At 40.6% G+C, this 24,055-nt stretch overlaps 1 protein-coding gene across 2 annotated transcripts in view; it reads left to right on the top strand.

Moving 5' to 3' along the window:
* The window catches only part of csmd2 (CUB and Sushi multiple domains 2), a 235,903-nt gene extending 211,848 nt beyond the window's left edge, over positions 1-24,055 (top strand). For both annotated transcript variants that reach the window (XM_020090893.2, XM_069516258.1), the window contains 14 exons: positions 2,100-2,276; positions 4,408-4,587; positions 5,042-5,215; positions 5,355-5,528; positions 7,186-7,259; positions 8,001-8,112; positions 8,427-8,606; positions 10,040-10,105; positions 10,329-10,490; positions 12,915-13,027; positions 13,710-13,797; positions 17,105-17,237; positions 18,396-18,573; positions 18,939-24,055. In XM_020090893.2, the coding sequence (XP_019946452.2) occupies positions 2,100-2,276; positions 4,408-4,587; positions 5,042-5,215; positions 5,355-5,528; positions 7,186-7,259; positions 8,001-8,112; positions 8,427-8,606; positions 10,040-10,105; positions 10,329-10,490; positions 12,915-13,027; positions 13,710-13,797; positions 17,105-17,237; positions 18,396-18,555 (1,793 nt within the window). In that variant the 3' untranslated portion in view covers positions 18,556-18,573; positions 18,939-24,055. The remainder of the gene's footprint in view (positions 1-2,099; positions 2,277-4,407; positions 4,588-5,041; positions 5,216-5,354; positions 5,529-7,185; positions 7,260-8,000; positions 8,113-8,426; positions 8,607-10,039; positions 10,106-10,328; positions 10,491-12,914; positions 13,028-13,709; positions 13,798-17,104; positions 17,238-18,395; positions 18,574-18,938) is intronic.

Below are 24,055 nucleotides of genomic sequence, written 5' to 3'. Positions count from 1 at the left end.
TTTCTCTCTCCCCATTTCACACTTACTGTTCCATAAATAACGGCAAAATGAATAACAGTAACAATAATGATAATAATAATATAATACATTTTATTTGTATAGAGCTTTTAAAAATGTTCAATGCTTCTTTATGGAATCACAAAAAAACAGCAAGCAGATAACACCAGTTAACATTAATTATAAAAACACATCAAAATCAAACATTACTATTGGTGAAATGCAGAAGTGCCTTAAGAAATATCTTTTAAAAAAAGGAAGTCAAACTAGTACCGTCATTAATTGCTGGTGCTTAACAGTGTTTAGAAGTTTAACCACTCCCACTGTATTTGTTTTTTCTACATAGATTGTAAATTTTGGGTTAATTAAATCATTAATAGTCATTAGTTAACTGTGGCCGTAGTGAATGTTTTGGAATGAATGCTAACTTGTTTTTTAAGAGCTTAATACTGGATTCACAGTCATTTATTGTGTAATCATTTGCTGCTTTTTTAGACATGTGGTGACTGGTGTACAATTGTTTTTTTCTTTTTGTTTCAATTGTCAAGTAAATAGTTTGCATTAAAATAAAAGAGGGGCTGTTGAGTATATTTTCTGAGGTGGTGATAGTGTACAAATTTAAATATAGCCTGATTTCGATTATAATCAAGTAATTTGCTGTCAGTATGCATGGCTTATTTTTTATGCTTTTTCCACAGCTGTCACATTTTTAGGATCAATTTTTTTGGCTTCCATAGTCAAGTTCCTTTTCCATTTTTACTAACATATTAGGTCAGGGTATACTGCATGAACAGCAGGTTTTTACTCATCGCCTAGCAACACTAAAATGATAAAACCAGCCATAAACTTAGTTGCAGTTTTACACCTTCAAGCTGGCAAGTCCTACATCCGGTGATACCTACCAGTGATATTATATTATATTCTTCTCCTGACCTTTTCTTATTCTGATTGAATGCATTGCTCCTTTGCTCTGCTTCATTTTATACAGTGTTATTTCTAGAATCTCCCACGCTGTTTTCACTTGTGCTCCAAGCACATCCCTGCAACGCACATGCAAATAACCCCTTCCTCTCACTCCAGCACCACCTCTCTCCATGGCCCCGCTCAGTCTCCTTCCCTCTGTGGCGTGCGCTGTGCCTTCCAGCCAAGGTTGCCCACCTGTTCTCAGTTGGCACAGACTTCAAGGGCCAGGCCACATCTGGTCATTACGGCGGGGCGATGCCCGCGGGTCTCTGAGGGCCCAGGGCAAGCTGGAGACTGTAATGAACAGAACCATCACTGGCGGACAGACAGACACTGTGGGATTTTTTCTGAGCAGTAGATGTGTCCATCAAAGCAGAGTTACTTGTGAAGTAGGACGCGGGGGAATATGGCAAAGGTGGTGTTTGGGTGGAAGGATGAAAACAGGGGGAAAGCAGACACATGGTGTCGGAGTATAAAAGGGACAAAGTAGAATATGGCTCGCGGAAGTCATACTAAAATATATATTAAGATAAACTATGGGATAAAGAGCCCTTTTAAAAAACTAAATCTTTGGTATTCTTCAAATACCCTCAGAAGAACAATACAATATTTCTTATAGTGGTTTATTGCCTTTAGTGATCTCTCATTAGAAATTATGCATGAGTTAAACCAGCTTTATTGAATATAACATTGCAAGGTTCAAAAATTTAACTTTATGGTTTTGGGATTCAAGTTGTTAGAATGAATTTAAATAGAAATGAGTGAAGGGATAAAAGAAGTGAAACAAGAACATTTCCAAAACTCAGCTGTGATCGTTCTCCCCAATCCACATCACACACACACACACACATTATGCTCATTGTTACACAGAAATAGACGGAGCCGTCTGCATTTGTGCACGTCTTCTGAAAGCCTAGGGATTTGAACAAAACCAAACAGTACCATGGGAGATCATGGGGGGGCAGTGGACAACCATAGGACACGAGGAAGAAATTTAAACAATTCCGAAAAAACTTTGCGAGTCGAATGATGTCCTGTTCATGTTATCTCTTTTGGAAAATAAAGGCAAAATAAATCAGCCTTTAGTCTGTAAATATTTCCTCATCGTATTCTGTTGCCATCTCTTTTCTTGTTTTCAGTGATCTCCTGTGGAAACCCAGGAACTCCACGGAACGCCCAGATCCTGATCCACGACGGCCTGACGTTTTCCAGATCTATCAGCTACGCTTGCAGGGATGGGTATTACTCCACCGGCCTGCTCTCCCGACACTGCACCGTGAACGGCACCTGGACCGGGAACATGCCTGAGTGCTCAGGTAATAAACAGCTCTTACAGAAAAGGAACCAAACTGCATCTCGATATAGTTTTTATATTTTGTGTGCATATTTAAATACTTCTTCATGCTCTGTTATAGGATAGTTTCATGTTTTAATGGCTAAAACGCATCTAGGTTTTTTTATCTGATGGCATCTGTTCTTTATGTGTAGTGCAACACTAGTTTACGCTTTGGTTGAACATGGCAGCACCATCGGAATACATTTCCAGGACGTGCAAGTTAAGTAGATAATATTATGCAAGATATATAATGTTAAGCCAGAAATGTGAGGGGACAAGTGACTGTCATGGGGCATGTTAATCACTTGTAACAGCTGCTACTTTTATAAAAATGAACGGCTGTGGTTTGTGGAATGATACACTGAAATGGCTCCGGCCTGACTGACAGCGCTTTGTCCTCAAGTTTCACAAAAGACGCACAGCTGCTGTACAGAGCCGAGAGACCCGAGCAAATAGAGGTCACATAGAGAACCTTTTTCTCGTCAATGGAGGGGATAAAAACCCTGAGTGGCGCCGTTATGGATTTCAGAACTCACTCACTCCACGGGGAGCGAAAGGATATATGTTGACACACTTCAGCGGAACACCTTAGGGGACATGTGAATAGGAACACTTTTAGTTCAATGATTTCTACTAATCCGGAAAAAATTATAGGCTAAAAAGGGATTTGGACTTAGAGTTTCCTCTCTATGTTAGCTGTAACTTGGGCTTGAATAATAGCTCATCTCCTACACATTTAAACAGTTGCATTATTGTAAAACGCAGAATTTAAGTGCACAACAGCTGTTTGCAAAGACTACAGGGTCAGCAACGCTTGTAATTGATTATCCCATGTTAGTTAGCCGAGGCTGATGTCGGCTGCTTTCTTAAGAGTCAGCGAAAGCTACATCATGACCAAAAAAAAACAGCAAACAATTGTGTCTATTGTTTCCAAATATCTCAATTTCTGTCCAAATTTAAACACTAACTGAAAATGGGACCATCAGACACAGTTCTAGAAGCTCTAAACCTAGTGTGGACTGCAGGTATATCTGTAGCAGAGTTAATCCATTTTCAAACTTCTGTATGTAGCTTCAGATACCATGAGGAAAATTAACTTAAAAGTTTTATTTAGCATCTGTACTATCAGGGGTAGGGTTAGGACTGTTTGGCAATGACTATCTGTGATAATGTTATCGTCTCGGTGCATCACAGCCCTGTAGGGTAGATAGACGTAGCAGCTTACCAGCCCAGTGGGACAGACAAGTACTTGCTCGGTCAAGGGGAGACATTACAGTTCCAATAGACCCAGTTGCCTCACCCTACTGGGAATTTAATGCTGAAATGCTGGTCATAAGCATTTACAGTGATAATGTCTTTATGTTTGTCCCAAAGAAACTCAGTGCAAGTTGTCCCGGATTCTCCTTTTCCATTTATAGCAGAGCCGAGCTGCGATGCTGCTGAGTCACTCAGTGGAATTCTCACTTATTTTGCTCAGTCACACTGTTTTCCCTGCAGCATGTAAAAGTATAACCGAGGAGAAATATGGTACATTGTGGAGCCAGGGGGGGAGCGGCTGCAGAGGGATACCCATCACAAGATTTAGTCTCTGTTCAGCCTAAAAGCTCTCAACTGTAGACTACCAAAGCACTCAAGGACACTGCTTTTAGATAAAAAGCATTAAATCATGATTGAAAAGTCTGTCAGTTGCATACTAAGTAATATTTTTAAACTCATACAGGGTAGAAGTTTATCTTCCAAAAGTGGTTGGGCCATAAATGAAGTGCTAATTGCCTGTGAAGACACATCAACTACATTGCTTTTTAGATTAAGTTTTGTTGGTGAGGTGAACTGCTTGGGTCAAACACATATAACAGATCATTAACTTTAAAGCTCAACGCAGTGTTTAATTTAAAATAGTGTGTTTACTTGTTTGTATTAACCTTAAGTGTGTGTGCTGTTGAGTTCCTGCTTTACCGAGCACAGGGACATGTAGAAATGAAATTATAGCATCAGGTAATGTGGAGACATGACAAGGTTGCAATCTTTTCAGTTTGTTAAAATTGTCAATTATATTAGCCAGTTGAATTTATTCTCACTTGTTTTTATTTTATTTATTATTTTTTTGGCAGTAATCAACTGCGGTGATCCTGGAGTTCCAGCCAATGGGGTGAGGTTAGGGAATGACTTCACGTACAACCGAACAGTCAGTTTCCAGTGCTCTCCTGGTTTCACCATGGACGCCGACCGCGCCTCCACTCTCATCTGCACCAAGGATCGCACCTGGAACGGCACCAAACCACTCTGCAAAGGTAAAGCTGTGAATGGATGGTACTGATATCATCCTCAATTACACTAATACTTATGATGATTGGAATGGATTACACCATGTAAAATAATATGAATGCAGTGTACATCTGGTCAATAATCAACTTTAGTTTTGCAACTTTTTTCACTTGGTTTGTTTTCCTGTCTTGTTTTCTGTTTACCATGGTTCTTGCCATTTTATGAACGTTTGTTTTCCAAATCACACGGGGTCGTCCCTGTAGGCTGGGGTGCAAGCAAGGGAAATCTGAGTTCTGGGTTGTGAAGTAATTCTTTAAAAATTGAAAATGCTGTGTGTACTACTTTTCTCTCTCTATATACATACATATATATATATATATATATATATATATATATATATACACAAATTGCTGTATTTTCTTTGTGTTGTTAAAATAATATGACTTCATTGTCCTGTAATGCCTCTGCCTCTCTTTGTAGCGATCGTTTGTGGTGCACCTCCCGCCATCCCCAACGGACAGGTCGTCGGTACAGATTTCATCTGGGGCTCCAGCATCAGCTACTCATGCAACCAAGGTTACCAGCTGTCCCTGCCCACCGTGTTAACATGCCAGGGCACCGGCAACTGGAGCGGAGAGAAGCCACAGTGCTTCCGTAAGTGCCATTGATGATATAATATGTAGGCCTGCAGTATGAATGCAAGACCCCCCCCCCACCTGGAAGATTTTCAACTATAACACAATGTGGTTTGTGGATCACCCCACATATGTTTCTCTCTCCTGTATCTTTGCAGCTGTGTTCTGTGGAGACCCGGGGATGCCAGCCCAGGGGAGGAGAGAGGACAGAGGATTCACTTACCTCTCCTCTGTCTCCTTCTCCTGCTACCCTCCACTTGTCCTGGTGGGCTCTACCAGGAGATACTGCCAGTATGATGGCACATGGAGTGGCACACAACCCTCTTGCATAGGTAAGTCATTTGTGCATCCATTTACAGTGAGGCTAACATACTGAATTTGCCAGAATACTTTATTTCGTGTATTAACCGAAGACATTAGATACAAAAGGATAATGGCTGTTGCTGGCATCAGTGTTTATGGCCTCTGTAAGCAAAGCAAAGAACATCAAGTATTGTATGTGTACAACACTATTAGTACCAACACCCCATTAGCTTGCTTACATTCTGACCCCTTTATGTTCTCCCTAGTGTTTTGCAATCAAGAAATAAAGCATGCAGAAACTATTTAACCCAGCAAACAAGATTTAACGATTTATCCGTCTAATGAATTAAAACAGCTTAGAACGCTGCTTTCAGAATGACTGCTGGATCAGCCAAATCTTTCTTTACCATGTAGACATGATGTGGTGTTGCACAAGGGCCCAATTTCACCAAACTGAGACCAATCCCTCTCCTGTGCATTTAAACATTTTTTAGTTGATAACATAAACTATCTGTGCATGAGCATGCAAAACCTCTGTAGAGCTCACAGATTAATCTGCAATGTCCTACCTGCAAAACTAAACGTTACTTTGCTACCATTCGTGAATTTTATAAAAGAAGTGCTTGTAACACACTTTTGTGAAACTGGCACCCGTATTAAATTTCATACTTCCATCTTGGCCCTCTGTAACATAATATTAAAGAGTAATATCATTTGTGAAGCACTCTCCGGCGAAGCACTGAAGGAAATCTCGCTGCGTCGACAAAAACACCATCGCACATAAAATAAATGCATCGTTTCAGCCCTTAGGTCCGTTGTGGTATTTGGGGTTAAAGTGAGGAAGGTGTAAAATATGCACACATGCAAACCTTTGACCCGATAATAGTTAGTTTAAACATTAATTTATTATAGCCTCGGGTCACTGATAATTCCTCTGCCTATACGCATCATTTATCAGCGTCATTTTGTTTATACACTGATGGAAAACTGTAGATCCTGACACGTGGGAAAGGTTAAAGATTTAATCAATTACAAATAGAACTCTTGCAGCACCTCTTATTAGCTCTAAATTCCCTTGTTTGGGCTTTCGATTCAAACGAAGCCCTTGAGTAATGAGAAATGTTACATTTCATCCTGTCCTTCCTGCCTTGGTAACTAGAATATAATGATAATGGTGTATATGTACAGCTTTATTGTCATGATTAGGAATTTGAAGCTTCCTTGATTGTCCTCCCAAAGCACTGTAGGCTGCAAAGGAAATAAGAGCCAGTGAGAATTTACTATTAACCCTGAGGTGGTGAATATAATACATTTGTTGTTGTGGGGGAAATTATGTAACGATTATGCGGGTGTGTGGACTGATAAGGCCTGAAAGCTTGTCATTGTGTTGTAAGCCTCTCAGAGCAGGGACTCAGTGAAGGTTCAGATCACGAATTAAAGACTGTCGGATTTGTGAATGTGAGTGTGTGTGTACATATGTCCACTTGTACAGGTCCTGTATGTGTGTGTACTTGTGTGTGTGCTGGGTTATTTATGGCGTGTACTCTGTGTTTCACATCTGACCTGTGAATATTTCCCACACAATGTCTCAAGGCGCTGGTGATATGTGTAAAAAATAGGACTTGCTTTAACATAGTAGTCAATGCAGTTATTAAAGAAGTGTGTGTGTGTGTGTGTTTGTTTCAGATCCCACACACACTACCTGTGGAGACCCTGGCGCTCCTCTCTTTGGGAATCAGAACAACAGTCAAGGCTACCAGGTATGAATATGTGGTCACAAAGGACACTTCATTCAAATATTGTAAAAAAAAAAAAAACGAATTATACAGTCTGCAAGTTTTTTTTAATCAATGTACTACCATGGGTATTTTCCCTTATCACTGTACCTTACATTGAGAAGGCCGAGCAGCAGTTTTCCAGATTCTGACTCACGAGTGGTCGCTGGTTGCGGGGGTGTCAAACCCTCCTTTGATTAGAGAGCATTTACCTTTCTAAATATATAAAACTTTTGTGACATGGAGAAATCTCAAATGGTTGACTCTAAGTAATCATCTGCCCTGAAGTGTCCAAGATGGTTTAAAACACCAGGTGGCGTTATGAGCCATGTTCAACCCATGAATGTAGTTTTTTTACAAATTTGGTAATAAATGATACTTTAAAACCAGCATTACTGTTTTTTTATCAAATATAAACTGTCATCTAATTTAATTTACTGCTCAAAAACCCTTTTTGATGTGCTGTATGTATTTAAAATTCTAAGGCATAATGTAGAAAATAATTAAAGAACATTGGCCACCAGCACTCATCCGTTTTATCAAATATTTTACTGCTCTCAGTTGTGTTGCTCTACAGTTAAGATAATATTTCCTCAGCTCAGAAAGTCGAGGTCATATGTTTCTTTGAACCAGTGGGATAATGATGTGTTCATTAAACTGTGTATGCAAAATCACCTTGCACTAGATAAATCCATTGTCCACATCCTTCTGTATTTCCTCTTACAGATCAGCAGCACTGTGTTCTTCAGCTGCAGGAAGGGCTACTTACTGCAGGGCTCCATTTCCCGCACTTGTCTGCCCAACCTCACCTGGAGTGGTTTTCAACCCGAGTGCATTGGTGAGCATGCAATATGCTCATAGTGCAAAAAAGACTATACAGTACATAAAGCAGAGTGGGAGACAAAGCCTTGAGCCAAAGTTTGCATTACTTAAAGTCTGGCACCTACATATCCTGTGTCTTCATCTTGACCCCACATCTTCCCCTCTAAGCTCTTTTTCACTTTTTCTCTTTCACGGCATTTGTTCTCTTTTGTCTTTTACGCCTCTGATCCCTCTCCCCCTGCTCGTTTCCTCATCCCAACTTGAACCTGTTTCTCTAAGACCTCGAGCTCTTCTTCTTTGGTCTCTTTAATCCGTCTCTCCCCTCTCCAGCTCATCACTGCAGCCAACCAGAGCTGCCAGCCCAGTCTGATGTGAGAGCCATTGAACTGCCATCCCTTGGCTACACGCTCATCTATACATGTCAGCCTGGTTTCTACTTGGCCGGAGGATCAGAGCACAGAACCTGCAGGTCTGATGGGAGCTGGACAGGGAAACCACCTCTGTGTGCAGGTACAGACGTGGTTCAATATGGGAGCATAATATTTGATATTAAGAATGGGAGATGTCTATACATGCATCTTTTGTGGTTTGCTGCTGCTCTATTTCAACAATAGTATTAACATTAGTAGGTTGGATAAAGGCCATGGAGCTAAATTGTAAGAAAATCTGAGTTAGGAGAAAATCCAGGAAAGTGAACTCAAACAGAGCTGAAGGGGTGAAGTGAACATTTATTGGGGAGATGAAGGTTCTGACTCAGGCCTGTTGTAATTGTCTGACCTGCTGGCGTGGGAACACACACACACATACATACAGGCAGAAACACACACCACAAAGTGTGCACACGGCCACCCAGTTTCCCAGGGAAGCACATGGATGTATTAAAAATCTAAAACGTTTCACCTCTTGTTTACAACGTGCAGTTTCTATTAGCAGCTCTCATTGAAACCACTGGGATCTCGACTGGGGCCCAATTCAGTGGTGACTCAGGTTGGGAAATTGGAGGTTCAGCTAATGTTGATGAATAGCTCTGTTAACACTTGCTTATTCTGAGACACATGCCAGGGTAGAATGCCCCATCCATCACACAATTACACAGCATGGACACACACACACACACACAATCAGAGCTACACACACATACAAGACTTGAAATATTAACAAGGGGGCAAAACCTGATTAGGCCAATGCATCCCATTGATTAGGTTAGCAGAAGTACCTCTTATAAATGGCGAGGCGGTGTTAACAAGGTCTAGCAGACAAATAGACTGCCATTAAGACATCCCTAAGCATTGGCCTAAATACATATAGGAAAGAAATAGAGTCATCGACACACAATTATCTAGGGTAGACGAATGCTAATGGCTTAAAGAGAAATATAGAGGGCGATGTCTATGCCATTAAGTGAAAGGAAAGAAAGAGAACTGGCCTTAGCACGTGTGGGACATTAACGGCGCCTGTGGGTACAGTGATGGAGGAGCAGCTCAAAAGACTGGCAGCTAATAAAGTGGAAGGCTGGAGGAGTGTGTGTGTTTGTCTGTATACTTTCGTCCAAGGTGATGTTTGTGCTCAAACTACCATCAGTGTCCCCCGTCCTTGCAGTTGTGTGTAAAGCCCTCTTTTTGCACTGCTTGTTCGTGTGGGTGTATGTTTGCTAGCGCAGCCCCCCTGTGAGTTGTAAGGCATTATTAAAGCACTTTCCTTGAAGCTACAAAACTGTGTCTCTAACTTAGCTGTAGTCCTGCAGGGACACCTGGGCAAGACTTGTCCCAGACACGTCTCACTCAGGGCACCACAGGGTATTTTTGGTGTGGAGAAATGTACTGATGGTGGTGACGTCCTTCCGCTGCTGTTGTCTTTAAAAAGTTCGAACACACTGCACCTGTTAAAAGGATTAATAGTTGAAGTATTGTCTTTTGTTAATGTTGTGTTATTGTCCTCTGCAGCTGATAACCGCCCAAGTGGTAAGAGCCCAGTGGGGACAGTACAGGAGCCACCTTCCAAATTACCAGGTGAGACAGGTCCTTTTTCATTTTTAAATGTTTGCTCTGGCAATTATTTAAAAAAGAATTGAATATTACTGAACTTTAATTGGTTTATATTAATCTCTATTACAGTATATAATGATAGTAAATGATCGCTGTTATATGTAGTACTTGATCAATGTCCATTTTTTTTATATGTCTAAAAATGTAAGTGAATGCTTACCCCCCCCACCTCCCTCCCTTCTTTTAGTCCCTGGTGGAGTATTTGCAAAGAACTCTCTGTGGAGGGGATCCTACGAGTACCTGGGGAAGAAGCAGCCTGCTATGCTCAGCATCACTGCCTTTGAGCCCTTCAGCAATCGCGTTAACGGGACACTCATCGACCACAGCGGAGTGGAACTCAAACTGGCAGGTGGGTTTTTTCAGAACCAGAAGTTATAGTCAACCCTTTCAAAAAACCTCTCACACATTCACACACTCTACATGACTCTTCTCCATTTTTATTAGACATCATTCTCACATGAGAGCCCCCCTGTATCGCCTTTTATCCAAACAGACTTTTGTCAGACACATTCAAGTGAGGACAAGGAGTGAATGTGCTCCCTGCATGGAGCTGATCATTGCCGCTGTTACAGAGCAGCAGACATTTTATTTTTTCCCCCCCCGTGGCATAATCATTGTGCAGCTGTGATCATTAAGACAGAATTTGCATCAGTAACGGCTTGGACACTTCACTCCGCTGTACCTGGGTGCTATCAATCTTCATTACGGTGTATTTAAACTCACTTTCTACGGCTGCAAACCAAGTGCCACACTCTCTACTGGAAGTAATGTTGCTGATTCAGGCTTTGGATTGTTGTGTGTGCGTATAAAAAAAAAATCACGTTGCTTTATTGTAAAGTTAAACATTACATTTCAATGTTTAATCTCAGATTCCAAAACCCATTAAAACGACATCAGCCAGGGTGGCTGGGTGACGTGCTGCCCAATTACCATGAGTATGGGGACTGTAGCTTAATTAGAGTCATATATACACTATATTTCTGTAAATAGTCCCCAACAAATGCAGAGGTATATTCTTTGTTACTGGCAAAGTGCCACAATGTGAAATTGTCAACAAAAGTTGCGAGTTCAGATGCAGTAGTATGTGACCTTCAGTCGAGTGGACAAAAGGGCTGTTAGACACAGAAGAACACAACATTCCAGGTGTTTACAGGAAGTTTAGGCACCGATGGGTTAAAAGCCTGAGAGAGGAAGTGAGAAGAACTTCCACGACTCTGGCTTATTCAGATGTTGACTTGTGTTAGCTGAGGTCACAGGTAAGGTCTCATGCCAATGATTTTTCTATGTAGACCCCAGCTGTACATTCATTCTATCCACCACTTCAACCTTCCTGCTACTGCCTTGTCGTCACGTTGCTGATTTAATTTGCTTCTCTACACAGCAGATGCTCAGTTTCTTCGGAAAGTTTTCTTGCTCTAAGAGATCTGGACTTCCACAGTTCATCTTAGCCTTCATTTCTCAATGTACAATAAGACATTTTAGTCACTGTTCTTGATATTCATTTGTCAATGTTTGGTGCTCATTTTGTAACACAGTTTCATGTCAGTCAATGAACTTCTGCCAACGTTTTCTACAAAGAATCATGAACTGTGAAAATGAACTGTGAAAATACGAGTAATGATAGTCTCAGACTTCAATGTTGTATCTCTGACAAAATTTGGTTCTACTGCATGATGAAGGTTAAAATCAGAGAATAAGAGACAATGATTCTCAGTTGAGGTACTTTAATACTGTGCTAGGTCAGTGTTCACTCTCGCATGCATGTAAGAGGAAATGGACAAAGACAAGCACATGTGAAGTGTTTACATAGAGTACACACACACACGACAGGCGAAACATAACTCATGAAGAGGCGGCTGAGACTGAGGGGGTAGAGCAGTTGTCCTTCAACCAGAAGGTCAGTAGCTCAAACCCCAGTCCATGCTGAAGTCTCCTTGGGCAAGATGCTGAATCCCCACCAAAATGGCTCCTCATAAATGTTGAATGCACTAAGTCACTTTGGATAAAAGCAGCAGCAAAATTACATGTAATGTACTGTAGACTTGTTTGTTTCCTCACATGAACAAAAGAAAAGTTTACATGTCAAGTGACCATGACCAACATACTGTAGGATAGATGTAACATTATCAAGTGATGTGACATGACCAGGAAGTATGAATGAACCTCAAAGAAGAATCTCATTTACATATGTTGTATTTGACAAACCAGTGGAGTCATGTCAATAAACATAAACAAAGCAAAGTATAAAATTATTTTCACTTCAACAGCAATCAGAATTTTTTTTTTGCATCCAACTATCACAAAAAACCGAACACCAACATTTAGTGATACACACTAGATGAGCAATGAAAAACTATGAAAGACAATAAAAACACGTGGATTCAAAGGAGACGCTAATTAATTTGTGCGGTACATTTCATCAAGTCATTTCAAAGTGCTTTATAAAATATAAAAGGCATCATGACACATTTTAAAAGCAACATAAGACGATAAAAGAAGAATCATTTAAAAAGAAATTCAACAGTTACCTTGAGAATTAAAAATTAATTATATTTATGAGACAAAAGCCAGTGTGAATAAATGGGTTTCCAGTTGTTTTTGAAATGCTTCAATAGATAGTGCAGAGTGTAAATCAATGGGGAGAGTTTTCCACAGTGTTAGAGTCACAACTTCTAAAGTACCCTCACCTTTAGTTTTGAATCGGGTGCCTGGGACGACCTCTGAACCCTGGTCATTGTGACTGTTGCTCCTAAACCACTGTTTGTTGTTGCAGGTACATATAAGAAGGAGGAGGCTCAGCTGCTGCTGCAGGTCCACCAGATCAGAGGGCCTGTGGAGATCTTCGTCAACAAGTTCAAAATAGACAACTGGGCCCTGGACGGACATGTAAGTGCATGTTCAGGGTCGGGCTCAAATCAGCATCTCTCTCTTGTAGCTGCAGAGATGTTACATCACACACACACAGACACACACACAGAGGAACGCATGCATATTTTGTGAAATATGCACAAGCACACATACACCTTGTCACTCTAGGGAGATGGAGGGCCCACCAAGAGTTTTCTCTTTAATTAAAATGTCACTTAAATCATTGCCTGGTAATCAGTACTCGACAGACATCCGCCCCCTCCCCCTCCACTCCTCTCTCCCGTATTATGCCCCAACCTCCGGCACCTCCAGTGAGCGCACACCCCAGATATAATTAAGAAAGCAGGTCAGGGTATGTGTGTGAACGCGCGCCTGTGTATGTGTTTGTGTGTTATTTTAATGCGTGTGTTGTACGTGCACGCCCATCTGGTGCGAAGTGGAGCGTTCGTCTTGTGTAACACGCTTTGTGTGTGTGTGTGTGTGTGCTTGCAGTCAGTGCAGCTGAGTGTGTTGATGTTTGTGCTCTTGAGCAGAAAAAGGCGTCATATTAAATGTCAGCCATAAGAGCACCTCTCAGCTCCTTTGACATGATATTTCATTTTCTGCATGCGCTGGCTTCTGACACTCAGATGATACGCTCCTTTGTAAAGCCTGGATGTGACACATAAAGTGTCTGTCTTCCATTCCCCTCTCTCCCCAGGTGTCCCACATCTCCTCATCCAACTCCTTTGTGTACCAGGGATTTGTCAGAGGCAAAGGCTTTGGCCAGTTTGGTCTACAGAGGCTGGGTGAGTGAACTCTTCATTTTAACTCCACCTCAAACTCTCAACCCTCAGTCAACTCGGAGTGATGTTTCAGCTTCTTACTGCATGAACTAGACAACACACACAGCTGCACCAGTGGTGGACAGTAACTAAGTACATTGAACAGCCAACAGTTAAAAAAGTGAGCTCAACCTCTAACATCTACAGAAATCTACAGCTGTAAAAAAAACATTTTAATTAAAGGTACAGTGTGTAGAATTTAGTGATATCTAGTGTTGAAGTTGCATGTTGCAGCTGAACACCCCTCACCTCACCCTCTCCTTCCAAACATGAAAAATGTGGTAGCCTTTAATTGTCATAAAAACTCAAAAGGTGTTTTAGTTTGTCCAAGCTGGACTAATGTAAAAAACATGGCGGCCTCCGTAGAGAGGGTCCCCTCCATGTAAATATAAAGTATTTAAATATAAAGGCTCTTTTCTGGGGTAAAGAAAACTACAATTCATACAATTAAGATCAAATGAACTAGTGAAAACATCATCAGGATTATTCTTCATAAAATTTCTGCCAATAGTTCCCTTTCACCTAAATCTTACACACTGGACCTTTAAGAAAAGTCTTGAAATTTGGACTTTGACTGAATACTTATTCCACCACTGAGCTGCACAAGAATCATTTACTAGCTAGGTGTCCAGTTATTTTTGAATCCTTGCAAATTGGGCAGTGGTTGTTAAAAAGGTAATATCTTCCCCTAAGTAATTTATATAATGATGTAAACCCACGTTAAAGCTGAGTCTTGGCCTCCGTGTGTAGCAAAGAGCCTGAATTACAAAATATGTGTAACTGTGCCAGTACTTTTGGTTGGCACTGAATATGGAGTCCTTGAGCGGAGCACCAATTGCTTTCACAGCATGTGATTTGCAGTGTTGGATTTGTCATTTATTTACTTTTACAAATGTGAGAAGACGTCTGGAGGATGTGAATCCAGCGTAAAGAGGCAAACACAGATGACAAACAGGATTAATAATCATAAAATGACATCCACACACACACACAGCACAGCCACACAGACTCTTTCCAATCTGCGGCTTTTAATATCAAGTAACCACACATCACGCTGTTTTGATACAGTAAATATCCATTCTTCTCTGCTTCCTTCTGCAACTTAAACTATGCTGTCATAGGTACAGAACTTTTTTTTTTCAAAGCTGCAGCTATCCGTATATTCTGCTTCATGTTTGTGACTTAGAAATCCCACTCACGTCATCCACCCCGCTGAGGTTTTTCCTCTTGCTATAGTATATATTCAGCAAATCCATACATCCTGACTCCATGGATCCAGATTCCTGGGGCGCGCATATGTGTGTGAAAGACTTTCATTGCCCTGTTTTAATCACAGTCACTTAACAAGGCACACATGGTGGAGGGTTATAGCATGTGTAAGATTATATCTGCATGTGTTGATGCACTTTTTCATTGCTGCATAAAAATGCTGTAATTAAAGCGTAATTATTCAAAAATAAAATAGGAGGTTTGTACTTATTCTGAAATGATTGTTGCCAGGTCACAACTATACTCACAGGACAAAACGTGCTGCACTGTATGAATGTGTGTGTGAATGGGTGAATGGCAAAACTGTACTGTAAAGTGCTTTGAGTGGTCATCAAGACTAGAAAAACGCTATATAAATACAAACCATTTACAACACGGGTTAACTGCTGCCACCCACTGTTACACTGATGTTAAATAGGTCAATGGAGCCCTATGTATGAAGAAAACATGTACTTGATCTACCACATAATGCAAATCAGCATAGGAGGCCATGCTGTAATGAAGACAGGGGTGGATCAAGGGGCAGGGCCAGGGGGGCACTGGCACCAACTGAAATCTGATTGGCCCCTGTCACTGTCCTGTCAGTAGTGTTAAAAAAATAACTTGTCGCTTGCTAATAATATACAAACTACAACAACAAATACATGTGAACCTTACTGAATCAGGAATTGCATATGGATGTTGGACATATAACGGGCCCCTCTGTGTTAATTGTGGCCCCCTTATGGCCCCTGAGTTAGAATAATGCTACATCCACCACTGACTAGGCATCAAGTCTTTTCCAACTTCACAATCAGTTTTGGACTTTTTGGATAAACCTCTACCTACATCTCACTTCTCAGTGAAGAGCAATCTGATATACATTAAATCAAATGTGTGCTCGTGTTTTCAAGTCCCTTTGGGATCCTGGACTGTACACATGTTGAACTATGTGTCTAAATTTATACTTCAAATGCTGCTGAAAGCTTTCATGTTCAGATTATGTATTGATTCTATATTATCAAATCAATCTAATTAGTAATTTTCAAAATCTGTTTTTTTAAAAACAAAACAACGGTTGCGGTAGCTTCCTTTTTTTCGGCTGCATGACAGACTGAGGTGCAGGAGCGTCGGTGCAAACACAGATCCGATACGAGCAGGAATTTGGAACTGAGCGTGAAGGTATGCGCTGTTAACATCGATTAATTGTGTTTATACAACAAGAAAGCTGCATGAAAGTGGATGTGAAAATCTAGTGTAATGAGAAAGGTACTTGAACAGCAGGTGCAGAACCCTCCAACCCCCCACCTCCCCTCACACAGTACACTGATTGAGCCAACAGCTCTTTATTAAAACACAGGACCGGGGCTGGTGCCAGGGTAACAGATATGAGTGTTGGAGGTGGGCTGGGCGTCTTGGAAACAACCCTTCTCAATTTGCCGACGTTTTTCATGTTGTGTTAAACTCTGGTGCGACTGCAAGCGTGAGTGTGTTTGTGCATCTGTGCTGTGTGCTGGAGCTCATCCGGCAGGGGGTCGATTGGCAAACGCTGCAAAACCCACTAATTGAATTCCGTCTTGTTTGTCACTCGTGCTTTATTGGAGCTTTTTTGGCACTCTGCGGTAAACAGGTGGACTGTCACTCCTCCACTGTCGCTGCTGCTGCAGAGACATACCTCCATGAATTAGAGAACGAATCTGAAATGAGTTAATAGCTGTGGGCCCTGGATGCCAGTAATTAGGAGTCATTGTTAGGATAATGGCATTCGAAGGGAGGAAAATTAAAATAAAGCACGGAAATAAATGTTTAAACACACTGGTAAAACTCTAACAATTGGAGTTTTTACTTGACTATTTGTCTTTAACTGTTGTCAGGTTGTCAAGTTCTCTGCACTTTCACTTTTGTGAACTTTGTGTTTTGGACTTTGTTTTGTATTATTTTATAGGGTATTTATACTGTATTATATCGGCAGTCATTTTTTTACTGAAACAAAGGCTTGATGTCGAATCTGTTTTTCTTGCAGAGAGTTTAGATCCCAGCAGAGAACCCCCAGGCTACAACTTCGCCTCCAACAGCAGTTCAGTGGCGGCAGCCATCCTAGTGCCTTTTATAGCCATGATCATTGCAGGCTTCGCTCTGTACCTCTACAAACACAGGTAAGTGTCACAGCATTGGTGTTTTCACACTGCGACATCATGTGCCAGCAACAGTTTTTGCAATAGTTGTTAGACAAGAGTTACATCACCTCTGCAAAGAACCGGAATTTTGCTTGATTTCTTTCTTTCTTATTTCTGCATTCGCCCTTCAAAATACATTCACCTGATATGGATTTTTTGGATAAGGCACCTCTTGATCCCAATGAGGAAATTATTATCTGTGATTCTCTTATCGAGGCAGATTAAAGTAGTTAGAGGAATAGATTAAAACAGTAATAAGTGAGTCAGTCAGTGCTTCCCTTGTGTGATCCAAACACTGTCACAATTAAAACAATAGACTTTATATAAAGATGGACTACATGGCAGCCCCCATAAAGTGAAGCCAAATCAACTCTGTCACCCCCTGATGGCTGGCTGCAGAATAGGTTATAAACTCTGCCCCCTCCGTGTTAGCAGATGGGACATGGACAAAACTAAAAAGTCAAATAAAACATTCTGTTCTTTCTTCGTTTCTTATCACATTATTGTTTTTTTTCCATTAAGTTTCATTTTAGTTCGTCATTTGATGCTTTAAAAACATAGTGAATCATCATGATTGACAGCTGAGATGTCACCTTTAAACATTATGCAATATCATATCATATTTAACATATGACTTAAATACACTAATTGCAAATGTGCACAAATTCTTATTATGTATTATGTAGCATCCCTATCTATGTCAGTCATTTTATTGTTATTATATTTACCATTGTTATCTTGACTTTTATTTATAGCTATAGTTGCTTATTTCTTACATTTATACATTTTCCTTTTTAATTCTTTATAACAGGCAAGACACTCTGGTAATGATACAGTTATTTAGACTATTGACAGGATATTGCTGCTCCACATCATCATTATTGTGCAGACTCCAAATAAGGTCAAATGCGCAAGATGGTGGCAGCCATGCTCAGGATATTTTGTAATTTCTGTACAACGGGAGGATAAAGCGACACATGTCCATCTTTGTTTAAAACTGCTTTTTGTCCTGTAAAAAAAACATTACATCATATTGTGACACATATTGTATCTCCACTGTACATATAACAGCTTTATTGTCCAACTCTGATGTGAACACAACTCATTTGTGGAAAATATCGATTCATTTGATTTCAGAAGAAGACCCAAAGTCCCCTTCAATGGTTACGTGGGCCATGAGAACACTAATGGACGAGCTACGTTCGAGAACCCCATGTACGACCGCAACATCCAACCCACGGACATCATGGCCAGTGAGACAGAGTTCACAGTCAGCACAGTGTGCACAGCTGTATAGCAACTGCTTCCTCCAGAGGTAAATATCCTCACTAAACCTTTCCCAAACCAATCCCTCAACAATTTTCTGCAGATAAAAAAAAATCTGATTGGATTTCTCATGCTGCAGTTTCCTTTGATCTATATCTCTCATATAAATGACTCATTTAGTTTGTTTATACTGTATTGAAAAATATAGAATATGTATAATTTATTTTAATACTGTTGAGAATATCACATTAATGCTTTTATCTTCCCTCTGTGTGATTTCTTTCATCTTTATCATCTCCATTCTTTCTGGGTTTTTTTGCTTACCTTTTTTTTTTTCACTTGGTCTATTTTCGATGTACATCACTCTTTTCCTTGATCCTCCCCTGTGACCATGTCTTCCACATCCTGTGTTAGATCTTTTCATTCATCCTTGATTCACTTAGGGGAGGAGAGGTGCACCACATCTTCGCCTGCCTGCCAACAGAGGCCATCCATCGTTCCTTAAGCAGAGGGCAAGACAAAGATTACTTTATTTGCTGAAATACATTCAAGAAACATCTCTAGTGGAAAAGGCTCTAACTCGAAGGAGGTTGGAAGATAAAAAAAGCAGAAACCATGTGAAGACAACAGCAACTGCAACAAATGCCAAGAGCAAAATGCTTTTTTTGGTCACTTTTACATGGTTTTCTCAATCGTTCCATATTTTAAGGAAACGCTTCCACCTGAAACTGCAGCCGACAGGAGTCCCTGCTGGAAGCAAAGCTGTGATGACTTTTCTCACCGCCCTCCGCCTAAACCCAAAGGGTATTTAATGGTCAAATTTGAGTCAAGAAATTGACCAGTAGCTAAAAGAGATCTCCGTGCAAGTGAACTGTGAGGCAGTCATTGGCCTGTGCGAGTCAGAAAGAGACTCTCTAGACTGTTTGGATTCATACATCTCTGTTTTCCATTTGCTTTCTTTTTGCTTTCTTTTTTATATACGCTGCTTGCTTTTTGCTATGAGTACTTTGGAACCCTGTCCCCCCCCCCCCCACACACACAACTGTCTGCTCCCAGAGGTTGTTAAGAGGTTTCAACGGGGGGCTCCAGGTCTCTGGCTGAGGATGAATAAAAAATTCAGTGAGTTTCAAAGGCCATGTTGAAGATACACCACGTTCTGTCATTACTTCTCAAGCCTGACTCAGTCCTTTTTTTTTGGAAGCAGGGATGAAATTCTGTTTGCTGAGGCAGCTGTGTCCAGAGCGGGGGTTAAAAGGTAGCCAGGGCTGCTGAAAAAGCACTTAGTGAGAATTTGTTGAGAGAATTTACGTGTATATGCGGGAAAGGGAATGAGTGGAAGAGAGTGTGTGTGTGTGTATGTGTGTGTGTGTGTGTGTATTTCTGCACATGTGGCTGCAGTCTGTCCCAAAATATCTCCTGTCTGTTGCCCCAAAGATTCAACCAGACACGTCAGATCATCTGATAAAATCTCTTCCTTTTTTCTTCCTGTATTTGTCATTTTACTTTAAGAAATGCAAAGATGTGGGTTAAGGAGCTTCACTATATGTCTACCTTGATGCTCTGGACACCAGTCAATGAAAAACAAAGTACTGAGGACAGTGTACAGATTCCGCAAGAGCTCAAAACCTGAAGGCTACTTCAGCCTCTTTCTTCAACATTCATCCTCCTCCTCTTGTGTTGTGATTGAAGTGCAGTCACTTTACATTTGAGACTGACGAGAATGTGTGTGTTCACAAATCCACCTCTATAACTTTTCAGAATGTTCATCAAGAGGTGATGTTTTCAGATTTGCTTCACAGGCATCTGTTAAAACCACCCACTGTCGCTCTGAGGAGAAAAACACATCAGCTGGGTCCGAGCAGGAATGGCAACTGTGATAACTCAATGGACAAACAAATGTCTTGGGACCACATCGTACCTGACTCTTTTCTTTTTTGGTTTCATTTCCAAAAGTTAGACTTCCAAGTCTGATTTCAAGTTTCTTTTACTCCCGGATCCACCCCTTCACATGTTCCTCCGGCTTGAAGGTACACGCTTGTATGTCTCTGGGATCAAGATGCAGAGAGCGAGCTGCCTGAACTTGGCCTCAGGAAAACAAAAGATCAAAAGAGCGGTCATGTTCCGTCCCTGTTTTCCTGGAGGCGTCTGGAGTGTGAAGAATGAAGGAAACAGTGATGTTTTCCCTGTGGACCCCCCCCCCCCCCCCCCAGGTAACTCCTGACAGCTCCAGACCTTTGAAAAAAGAGTGATGTGGCTTTGTTTTGTCTTTGCTCATCATGAAAATGATGTGGAGGGTTGCCACAGTGATTACCACCCATGCATTTAGCTGGAAATGATAATATGATATGTATGCCTCTAATGCTAACACTCCTTAAATCTATGGCAAATGGGCAGTGATATAAAGAAAATTGTGTTTTGAAATAGCCAAACAGGAGGGAGCTGTTGTCAGACCCGTACTCCAACACAATGACGTGAGTATGTGTGCATAGAATGTGTGTGTGAAGGAAGGAAGCCCACTGGATTTCAAACACGCTGCTCCCAGCTATTTACCACTTTCCCATACCTGTGTATCCTGTGGATGCTGAGTGGGGTGAATAGTGCTCGAATTTCACTGCAGCAAATTGAGACATTACATGCAATTTGCTTTAATTTAGCTTTGCTTCATTGTCGAACCCATATCGAAAACAGAATTCATCTTTCCATTACCACTGACAGGACAGAACCTCAATTACGTGATGTCCGACTCCCAAAAAAGCAGTCTACTCCCCAGACTGCTCCATTTACCATGTACTTTTTGCCATATATGTATACGCATATATACATATCTATCTATATAGATATATATATACAGTAGATATATCTATATAGATATAAATGTCTTTCACAGTCAGAATCAACCTCCGCAGCACCTGTTTTTTAATGAAGTCCTTACAATCACCCACAGTACATGATTTCTCTCAGAATTTCAACAAATGAAACAAATCACTCTATTGTTCCTTCAATCAGTTCCGCCCTGGGTCGGTAATTGCTTTTACATTTTTATTACTTTTAAAGCTCTCGCTTATCTCGACACTACAGATAGAATATTGCCATTTGCCCGCTCCGGTCGTGAATTGATGGGTTAGGAAACGATTGAATTACCCTGGAGATTTCACGGAGGAGAGAGGAACAGTTGCACTCATTCATCTTGAGGCACCGGTGCTCAGTTCTCACTATTTAAGCGCCTGTTGCGTTTTCATTTTTTTGTTTTAATTCTGAAATTGCTCCAGATATTTGAGCAGAATGAGTATGCTTCATTTAATTCCAGTCCCTGTCTGTTGAGGCCACTTTGGCATGGTCTTTCTCCTTTATCGTTTAACACACAGTATGCAACACTTTTCTCAAACTGCGTGGAATATTAAACAAACAAATGGGATGGTGGCCCCTAGATAAAAGTGATTCTATCTGTTTAAACACTGGATTGGACGAACACAATTCACACAACTATGATTGTTCTTTATCAACAAGGGCTCAGGCTGAGAGATTTCAGAAATAGTTTTTAAATGATCGGACTCATACACTTTTTCCCCATGTTTTTGTACCTCCAGTCTCCTATAAGCACTTTATGTTCATTACAGTGCCTTGGTACAACCCTGTGATGTGATGGACCAGCAACAGTGGCTCTTTTTCAAGAATTCAATCATTAAAAATGAAGATTGGATTGGTTTTGCCTGCTCCACCAGTCTGACCCCGACACACATTGACTCAAAAAACTGAGCCCCCCTTTCAAGAAAATCTGAATTCAACCCAATAAGAATTAGACAAAATAACAGAATTAAGATTAAGAATTGATTCAGTGGGTGGTTTTCATTTAATGGGCCGATAGAAACTTTTTTCTAACCTATCTGGGTTAATCCATAAAGTTCTCGGAGAAAGTCCGGTTCTGTGTAAATGGATATCAGTGAGTTCTGGATGGAGCCTTGCTGTAAGAGCTGGGAGACGGTCTTTCTTGATAGCTACTTCCCGGTTCTCTTTGCATATTTTAAGAGCAAAACTCCGCTCATCCTAAGTTCATTTCCGTTATCAGCCCGACGCAGCTCGGGAGTTCTCTCCTGCTCACCATCTCTTCTATAATGAAACACATCACGGCTATGGTCTTTTTTAGTTCCCATCGAGTTCACTGAATTTCCTCACTGTTGAGGGGGGCGAGACCAAAAACTTCCAGGTTCTTTGTGCAACTGCAGCTCTCACTTCTCAGCAAAGGCTGCATCGCACATGTACCGAAAACCAGAGAAATGCATCAGTCATGCTGTTTGACATATTATGCATCAACTATCATTTATTACCGTCCTTTTCTTTTTTGTCATTGTCACTGCTTATTGACTGCAGCATCACAGCCACGCTGTCCGGTGTTTTTCAGGCCCATTCAATGTAATTTGCCATCACTATTCTGCCCATTTCAGCGTGTCTAGTGGACTTAACCACAAGGAGGGGTGGGGTGTATTTTGAAAGGCTGTGGAGCTTAGAGGAATTTTATTCTATAAATGGAAAGGATTGGAATGATTTGTCGCCGGAGTTATTGCTGGAAAAACCACTGAATGTATTTCATTTCACTGAGTGCATCAGAATTTATCTATCTATACCGTGTTCAATATCTGTCAACTGCTCCCCTGTTTGTGTGCAGTAATGGAGAAAAAAAAATGCCAGTATGTGTCATCCTTGGAATAAAAACAGAATGTCCAATTTATCTATAGTGTATAACATAGCAAAATATTTACAGAGAGCTGCTTTTTATTACCAGAGACTTTTACATTCCTGTGTGTTTGTCATGGTAACAACGATATTGCCAGGTCCCGAGTTTTCTTCTTTTCCTTTCTCATGATATTATTTCATGCCAATCCAGTAGATCTCCACTATGTGAGGCTGAAAGGCATGACAGCCCATTGCACCTAAGCAAGATCAACATGGCCCCTAAACGCCTCAATAAACCAACGAAACAGTAACAGGCAATGATCGAGTGTCATTCTCTTGCTGTACACCAAAAGGGATACGTGTAAAGAAAATGGTCAAACGTGGACGTGAGCAGACTGTGTGATACTACAGAGAGCAACTACGGAGGGAAAGTGTCTCTGAGAAAAGGAGAATATGTTAACGAATTAAAACCTTTTTTGTACAGAGATATATTTTTATGAAAATACATTTGTAATATAAAAAGAAAAAATGGATCGACATATATGTAAATGTTTTTCTTTTTCATTATTGTAGTACAAATGCTAGTGGGGAGTATATGGAAAATCTATATATATATAAATATATATATATAAATATATACAAAGAAAAATAGAAACAAGGCTTTTTGTATATGTAAAAAAGTTTGTAAATAAAAGTTTACATACATACTGTACATATGTAAGACCCACCATGGCTTGTCTGCAATATATAAAATGTATTTTATCCGTCTGTATATGATGCTTTGCATTGTGTCTAAGCTTATTCTACTTTCTTGAACTTGAAACTTATTTTGAAGGTTTTGGAATAAAATATAAAACCTA

This window comes from Paralichthys olivaceus, chromosome 20 (genome assembly GCF_024713975.1).
Source record: "Paralichthys olivaceus isolate ysfri-2021 chromosome 20, ASM2471397v2, whole genome shotgun sequence".
Taxonomy (NCBI): domain Eukaryota; kingdom Metazoa; phylum Chordata; class Actinopteri; order Pleuronectiformes; family Paralichthyidae; genus Paralichthys; species Paralichthys olivaceus.
The sequence above is the reverse complement of the archived record's forward strand: the minus strand, read 5'-3'. Positions and strand labels throughout refer to the sequence as shown.